At 43.6% G+C, this 8276-nt stretch overlaps 1 protein-coding gene across 1 annotated transcript; it reads left to right on the plus strand.

Annotated features, from left to right (window-relative positions):
- The first annotated feature begins 451 nt into the window (after positions 1-451).
- cbx7a (chromobox homolog 7a) lies at positions 452-6022 on the plus strand. The gene is made up of 6 exons (XM_005752253.1): positions 452-845; positions 1950-1993; positions 2139-2204; positions 2317-2383; positions 4023-4323; positions 4416-6022. The coding sequence occupies exons 1-6, from the start codon at positions 777-779 to the stop codon at positions 4940-4942; spliced, it is 1074 nt and encodes a 357-aa protein (XP_005752310.1). The 5' UTR covers positions 452-776; the 3' UTR covers positions 4943-6022.
- Positions 6023-8276: the final 2254 nt, after the last annotated feature.

Raw genomic sequence — 8276 nt, forward strand, 5'->3', positions numbered from 1 at the left:
AAATACAAAAAAAATGCTTATTTATATAATAAATTCGCGATTTAAGTAAGTTTCTACAGGAAGCTACACATTTTAAGCTTAACATAGTCAGCTATGTTAAAAAAATCATGTTTAATTTAGAAAAAAAATTCAGACAGAGGTAAGTTCAGATTTCGTGTTAGCTATTCTAACACCTGAATAAGTCGAAAGTTCGAGATAGCCAATTTGAAATTTCGCGTTATTGAGTAAAAATCTATTAAATATGGAGTTATTTAATAGAAATTTCCAGACAGTCACCCGAAATTTTGACTTACGAACGACAAAAACAATAATAATTCATGAGCAAAAAAGCAGCAGCTCCCCTAGCTGTAACCCTTAATAATCCTGTCCTCGTGATCTCTTTCCCTCTGCCCCTCTCCTGCACTCTAGTCTAACTTGCGTGCGCGGCCTCGCGGGTGCGGGCACGTATCTTGGAGGCTCGGCCCCTACGCAACAGTGTGAGAGCGCGCAGGACTTAAAGCTGCTGTTGATGTGTCGCAGATTTTAAACACTGAGAGAGGCAGGCAGCAGGAGCAGGCGTGAAGGGGAAGAAGCGAAGGCAGAAAAACAAGCGAGCATCCGCCGTGACAGTGCGAGGGTTTTCCCCACACATACTCGTCTTTAAATAGTATCTGTTATTTAAATTTTTGCACTGCGACAAAAAACAACAACAAAAAAGCCAACAAAAACAACAACAACAACAACCGAAAAAGCATAGATACCCAGTTCGCATCCTGCTCAGGATTCAGCGATCAGCGATGGAGCTGTCTTCAATTGGAGACCAAGTGTTTGCAGTGGAGTCGATAACAAATAAGAGGGTGAGAAAGGTAAGAATGAGCACGTAACTCACAGAAAAACGTAATCGCCTGTGTTTGTTTTCCCTCTTGAAGGAGCGCTCTGCTCCGGTTGCCATGCACAAACAAAACCTGGCTACGCACTTTTGTCGCTCCCAAATCCTTCTCCAGCTTTTACGCTAAGACACAACACCGATCTGTTTTCATGCAACTGCGCCAAACTTTAACACTGTTTTAGCGCACGAGTCGCATCCTGTAACCTTCATGTGCAACGGCTGGCGCTGCAGCTGCTGCAGCGTGTTCGTGTTTTGGAGGAGCCTACGCAGTTGTAGTGAAATGTGTGGAGGAAGAAGAAGAAGAAGGGGGGTGTGCGACCTGAAAACAGGTCTGACGGCCAGTAGCTATGCGGGCAGCTGCGCACTTTATTTTCGGTTAGATGGTGAGCGCTGCGTAAATCCGTCGCTGACTCCTTCGTGGTGGTGGCCCATTGATTTTTTGCAGTTGGGGGTGGTGGGGGGATTTGGGGGTGATAATTTGAGCAGCACGAGCGCACTATAATGTAGAAATGCGCTCTCGCATAAGTCTAATAGAGCCTGTAAACAAACACGTTCTTCTCCTGAAAGCGCGCACTGTGCGCACGTCGGAGCTGCTCTTGTTTTGTTTTTATCTCGTCTTCACTGGGACAAACTGCGAGCATTGATTTTCGAGCTGATAATTTAAAAAGTAAAAAAAGATTTTAATTTTTTTAAGATAAAATTGCGCAGCACCGCGTTGTTTACATGCCCCCGCCTCCCCTCATCTTCACGTGTGGCCCCACCTATACGAGCGGAGGGCTGTTCTAGAACGTGCACGAGAATCGTAGAAACCGGCACCTGCTGTAGCCACGTTCGGTCACGTCATCGCCAGCGAGAGACTAGCTGCAGCCACTCAGCCTCGCTGTCATTGACGTCACCCCTCACAAAAACACCCCTTTTAAAAAAAAAAGAAGTAAAAATCCTCGTGACTCTCCCTCTGTCCCTCCCATCCACACTTTAAAGCGACAGCAGCTTGGTTCTGCATGCGCTGGAGCACGTGTTTTGTGTGTGTGCTGCATCATCTCTAAGTGTACACCACCCCCACCCCTCTGTCTCTCCTCAGGGTGCTGTGGAGTATCTATTGAAATGGCAGGGATGGCCCCAAAAGTGAGTAAGCCTTGAGTAATCATCTAGTGACCTCATCCCCCTCATCCGGTGTATATTTATGAGCGTTTATAGAATGTGCTTCTTCATACTAGATAGACTGACATCTTGGGTGTGTGTGTGTGTGCGTGCGTGTGTGCGCTGGCAGGTACAGTACCTGGGAACCAGAGGACAATATTTTGGACCCTCTCCTTGTTCTGGCCTACGAGGAGAAGTGAGTAATTACAGAAACTGTTGTGGTTTTCCTTTCATTCTGTTAGTCACACTTTCATATTCTTGCTTTTGTTTCTGACCTCTCTCTCTCTCTCTGTCTGCTTCTTTTCCAGCCGGGAGAAGATAAGAACTCTGACCTATCGCAGGAAAGGTCTTAGACCGAGGAGGCCCATCCTGCGGGTAGCGACATTTACCTTTCCTCTTGTCTCACAAACCTTTGTTGTATCTTCCTTCATTAATCCTAACTGCTGGCCAGGCTTGTTTGTTTAAAGGCAGTTGCACATTTATCCAGGTGATGACTTTTGGTATTTGTGCACACACACAACAAACAAATAAAAAAGATATTAAAGGGGTATTCCATCAATTTAACATTAAGCTTACAAATTTTTGGGATGTAGGAATCCTGGGACTCTTTTCTTCTTAGTTACTTATTGGCCTAAAGTTCCTCTGATGGGAGCGCCTCAGGTTCAGTGTCAAATCACAGACCTTACCATTAGCACCCAACAAACTGCCTTCTGCCGCCTGAACCGCCTGACCTGTAACCCTGCTGCTAATGCAACTTGATCTCAAGCTCCAGCCCAATAACCCCAATTACATCACCATGACATCAGTAGGATTATTTTTCAAGCTCGCTTTACTAGCTGAATGGTACTCAAATGTAAGTTTCATGTATAACATTGCTAGAATGCCCCTTTGATTGAAACATTTACTTCTCATAAACAGCTGGAAATATGAGGAAACAAAAAAACCCCAATGCTGTATCATTGTGAACAATACTTTTGTTGTTTTTTCTTCACAGTGCATTATTGTCCAGATGTTTTAACAGTTTAAAACATCAGTTTCTTTACAGAGTGACCCATTAGCGCTGATAATCAATCACTAAGATACAAAACCCCAGCAGAGATCAAGGCCCAATGGCCTCGGTAGTTTTTAAAAGACATGTTTCTAAAGCGAGGGGTGTGACCCCCGAATGGTCGTTGCTCTCACTGTGTCATTATCACATTATCAGAGCATCACAAATTAGCCAAGTCAAGCTCTTGATATCACCATGACGATGAGGACCAGAGAGGGTCCTTAAAAGAAAATCATGCATTAACACTTGGACAGAGTCACAGACTGTGCGCACTGTGCAGTGCTCCTTCTTTGGACCGACACAGTATGCATGCAACACTAACTCACTGCTGCCTCTTGTGGTAAATAGGTGGTACTTTTAAAAAAGGCAAGCCGGGCATAGCTGGTTTGGAATTTGCATTTTGCACCTTTAAGCTCCATTTACTTGTTTTTGAAGCGAGTTTAGAACAGTTCTGGTGTTTCGTGAGATGATGACTGTTTCCATTACTTGTATCAAACTGCAGTAAATCTGTAAATATACATCTTTTAATCTGATTTTAATGGCAGATATGGCACATTTTCTGTACTTATAAATACGGTATTCACAGCAGCAGGATTGTTTTATTTATTTATGTATTTATTTTTTGGTTAGTATTCCACCATCCTAGCTAATCCTAGCTAAAACCATCCTATCAACCAATTTCTGCAGAATTAAGACATTTCTAAAAAACAAAAATAAAACAAAGGTGTTAAACATGCTAAACAGCTAATGTTTGCAGTTTGGATAGTGGTGTTGGCTGCAGAAGTAAACTGAATATCACAGCATTTTCTTTACGACTACATTTCCCATACACGTGCTGTCTGTCAAAAATGAAATGCATCCTATGTTTCCACTGTAAGTAACTCAAAAGGCAGAACTGTATTTGCTTCCTGCTTGTGTGCGCAGTCATACAGCTTCTGACCTGCCACCATCTCTGCTCTCCCCCAGAATGTCTTTGCCATGGACCTCCGCAGCGCTCACAAGATGACGGAGAAGCCTCCGCCCCGCATTCGCCTCTCCCTCACCCGCTCCATGAGCACAGACGTGGACCACGTTGAGCACGGCAGCATGTACCAGCGCCAGGTGAGGAGGAATGGCTGGCAGAGGGTGGCCAAAGGAGGGCGAGATGGCAAACGTATGCATCTGCAGAAGAAGAAGATGGAGCCCATGGAGGAGGACTGGGGCGGCACCAGTGAAGAAGAGAAGTCTGAGAGCACCATGGGGGAGAGATGTGAAGGCAGTTTATATGGTTGGTTTGTCAAGCTGATAACAAAACACAGTAGCCCCACCATGACCTTTGACCCTTAAAAATGAACAAGATGTGTCACCATCTCTTTTCAGGCCTGTCAGAGTGCAGCTCACCTGCTCTGCTCGAGGAACATGACCTGGTGCTGCAGGTGGGGGAGAAGTTGGGTGGTGACCTGATGCCGGTAAGCTCGCACACGTGGATCGACATCATGGGCGAGTGCGATTCGACACCGAAGCCAATGCTTGTGCGCAGCCAATCAAAGGACAGCACCTCTGCATCTGAGGCCAGACTGGGCGATGCAGTTTCTGTGAGTGACAGGTCAGATTCGGACAGAGGAGAGGAGGGCTGGGAGTCAGGCCCGGAGAGAAGCAATGCAACCTCAGTGATAGTGAGCATTCGGGGGAGCAGAGGGACGGCAGGTGACGCCGCTACCGTCTGCTCCCTGGCTGAGGTGAGGAAGGAGGAAGCGAGAGGCGACGATTCGATCGTCGCCCCAGAGACTGCTTCCCCAACAGCAGACCAGCCGAAGACCGTCATCTTGACAAAAGTGACTATAAACTCTGTGACGGTGACGTTTAAAGAAGCGAGGGTGGCCGAAGGCTTCTTTAAGGGCTACTGAACAAGGGTGACGAGTGGCACCGAGAGCTCAGAATAACCATAATTAGACTTGCCACTCATTTTGTACATGTAAAACGGTCACGTATGTAAGATAACTCTACATGTTTACAAAGCTACATTCCTTTCCCGCTGAGTTCGGTGAAGAAATTCTTGCCTTTGCATAAAAAGTGAGTGGTAATTTTATTATTGTGGCTCATTTATTAGATGTGATAGGAAGCCTGAGGCCCTTAAAAAAGTGCTCAAATTATCCATAAGAATCCAGCAGACTAAATAGGTCTCTGGCTGGTTTCTTCCCCGGGGCCGCTGGGTTTACAGAGAGTGAGACACACGTGAGACAGCAGCCTGAAACGATGCAGTTCAGATAACTACTCAGATGCAGCTACTTTTCTCAGTGCTTTCCAGCAAGACATCGGTCTCACGCTCAGATCGGTTCTCGGGGCCCGTTTTCAGTCGCTCCTCTTTCTTACAAATGATTTTGTAAAGATGTTTCTTTTGTCATTTAATTATTTTTTTTAGTATTTGCACAGAGCTAACCGCATGCCCTGTCAGTCTGTGCCACACATGCTCAAAGCCCTGTCCTGTGCTTTGTTGAAGAGGTTTATTTCTGTCACAAAAGCAAGAAAAAAAACAAAAAAACAAAGACGGAGAATTAATGCCTGTCGCTTAGATGAAGTTCTGCGCTTCAAGGAGGATGGATGCACAAAAACAAGTACTCAGCCGTGTTCGCCGTTTGTCTGTCCCTTTATTTTTCAAGTATGAAATGCTACCTGGTTCTATTTTTGTATTACCATTTGATAGTCCACTCTCTTCACTAGCCTTTGTGCATATCAAAACAGGAGGTGTCGTTTTACTCAGCTGCTGTGTAGGTAATGTGCAAATGAAAGCAAGTGTACATTCAGCCGGACCGTAGTGCGCTTTTATTTATTGCATGTCACACGTATAAGCTAAACTAACTTATGTCACTCGGTGTGTCCAAACAAGTCTCTTTCTCTCTGACAAACATGAAATGTCAAAGATGTCTTCTCTCTTAAAAAATACATTTTTACTTTGACTCTATTTCCAATAAATGTGTACAACAGTAGCTGCCGCCTGGAGTGTGCTTAGAGGGGGTGGGTATAAAGACATGTTTCTGTGTTACCTTTCTGAAAGAGATGACGAAGCCAGTCATGAAACACAGATGTATCCAAATTTATTTATTCATTTCTTGGGATGTTTTTTTTTTTTTTTTTGACAATGAACCTTCTTTGTTGTAGTTTTGCTTTAGTGCCTCGTGATGAGAGATTTGTTTCAAACCCACTATCGAAACCTAAAAACCAACTGACGAGCAGTTTCACGCCCTTGTCGTGTCATGATAAATAAAGCAGAGAAAAGTTGCATTTGGTAGCTGTTCACTGAAATTTGGAGAACAAGGCACAAAAACATGTAAGTGAACCATTTATTTGGGGTTTTTTTGGCCTTACACGGAGAGCAAAAACCAGTTGGTACAGTCTTAAAAAGAGAATGAATGCAGCTCAAAGCAGCGTGAAAGACCAGACCTTGGTTAGATGTTAGACCACATCCAGCCAAGTCAAGGACACTCGAGGAGGTGAGGTAGGTGTATCGTCAAAGTCTGAAATCAAAAGACGCCTTCATGAATGTTCACAACAAGGTACAAACCACTGGTTAAACTCAATAACAAGAAGGTTCGATTAGACTGTGTCAGAGCCTGCACAGCTCTGGAAATTTCTTTTAAAAGATGAAACCTAGATTAACTTGTAGCAGAATGATGCAAAGAGAAACCGCTCATGAGCTGACCTGTTTTCACAGAAATGATCCCCACTCCAGACACCTTATCAAATGGTGATTAACCCTCGTGTTCATTTCTCCGGTACAGCAACGCTGTTCCTGGGTCAGTTTGACTTGGGGCATATTTAGTTATCTAAAAGTGTCAGAAACTTTTAGAAAATTACGATACACGTTATTTAGCATTATTAACTCCATTACTATTTCATTCAACAATTAGTGCAGTGGCATTTCTTACATCTCACACATGGGGGTTCAGTGAGGATATCACTAGTTTTTCATTATATACACTGGAAGGACTTACATATAAAATACAATCATTTTTCATGACATTGTTTTTTTTTAATCTAGTCTAACAATAGGTGCCAATTTGTCTTTCTCTCATCTGGCAGTGCTTGTCTCTCAATTGTCAAATCGGCTTACTCTGCAGAAAACATAGTCTCCAGGGCCATCGTGGCATAAAATATGTCTCTGCATCCCACAAACTGGCTGTTGATTGAACCTTTGACCATACATGGGACCCTCAAACATCCATACAAATGCATTTTATCCAGCTTCCAGTTCTCCCCCCAAAATGCACAGTCACTTTAGTCATTTTGAGCATGTCTGTCTGTATTGAATTGGGCTCAAAAGCTGACTTGATGTCTATCACGTGCCATCCTAGTGGGCCCTGGTGCTGTCTTCATTATGCTTCATGCCAACAGTTTTGCCTGATGTGCATTTGAGGATGAAGATCACTATATTTTACCATTTTCTGATGTGATTGTCGTGCTTGCAGGGATATGATTGGCATTTTCCTCATTTGGAAATCATCAGAATCAGAAATGACCTCAAGATGGTCTTCATCTTCAGACACATCCATCCTCCTCTGTGATCAAAGTTGAGTTCTAGAGCCTCCGTAAATCACGTGTGGCTGCAGAGTGTCATGTTGTTAGGACTCCTTTACAGAGAACCTTTATATGCTTTGCTTCTGTATTGCTGCACATGGCCTGATAAAGGAGACGTGGAAATCACTTCAGTAGGCCGGTCAGAGTGAAGTTAATGTGACTGATTGAACAGATATTCTTGCTGTTTGTCCTGTGTGCTAGTAGCTGTACTTCGAGTAAAAGAGAGTCAGTGAAAATGTAAAAGGAAAAAGCCAATTTTACACCAAAGAATAACCCACTCCATTTACTTGTTGTTTAAGGGTGTGAGAGCAACGTTTAAATATAAAGACAGAATTCAATTTGATGTGAGGTCAGTGAGAGGTTGTGGTAAAATTGCTTTCAGGCAACAGGGGAAAAACAATTAAGAATTAAAGTTGTGTCTAAAATCAGAATTGATCATTTTTTTATTACTGATACTGATGGTGATGCAATTTTCTGGAGAACTGATTTGTCACTGGGTGCTGATTTCATACCTGTTGATCTCTAATCTGAATCTCTAACCTGCTCCGGAGCGGGCCTGGTTGATGTGACTGCTGATAGAAGCAGCCTGATGAAATGAAACGGGAGATTCTGACCTGATCTCAGTCCAACAGAGCAGAGCATGCCTTTCAGTTATCAAGTACAAAA

Source organism: Pundamilia nyererei, unplaced genomic scaffold (assembly GCF_000239375.1).
Source record: "Pundamilia nyererei isolate P.nyererei 1_Seehausen unplaced genomic scaffold, PunNye1.0 scaffold00350, whole genome shotgun sequence".
NCBI lineage: Eukaryota > Metazoa > Chordata > Actinopteri > Cichliformes > Cichlidae > Pundamilia > Pundamilia nyererei.

Bases quoted from the DNA above. Each gene is read 5' to 3' on its own strand.
- cbx7a (XM_005752253.1), top strand. From the start codon at position 777: ATGGAGCTGTCTTCAATTGGAGACCAAGTGTTTGCAGTGGAGTCGATA. The intron at 846-1,949 runs GTAAGAATGAGC...GTCTCTCCTCAG, and splicing joins CAAATAAGAGGGTGAGAAAG to GGTGCTGTGGAGTATCTATT. The intron at 4,324-4,415 runs GTTGGTTTGTCA...ATCTCTTTTCAG, and splicing joins ATGTGAAGGCAGTTTATATG to GCCTGTCAGAGTGCAGCTCA.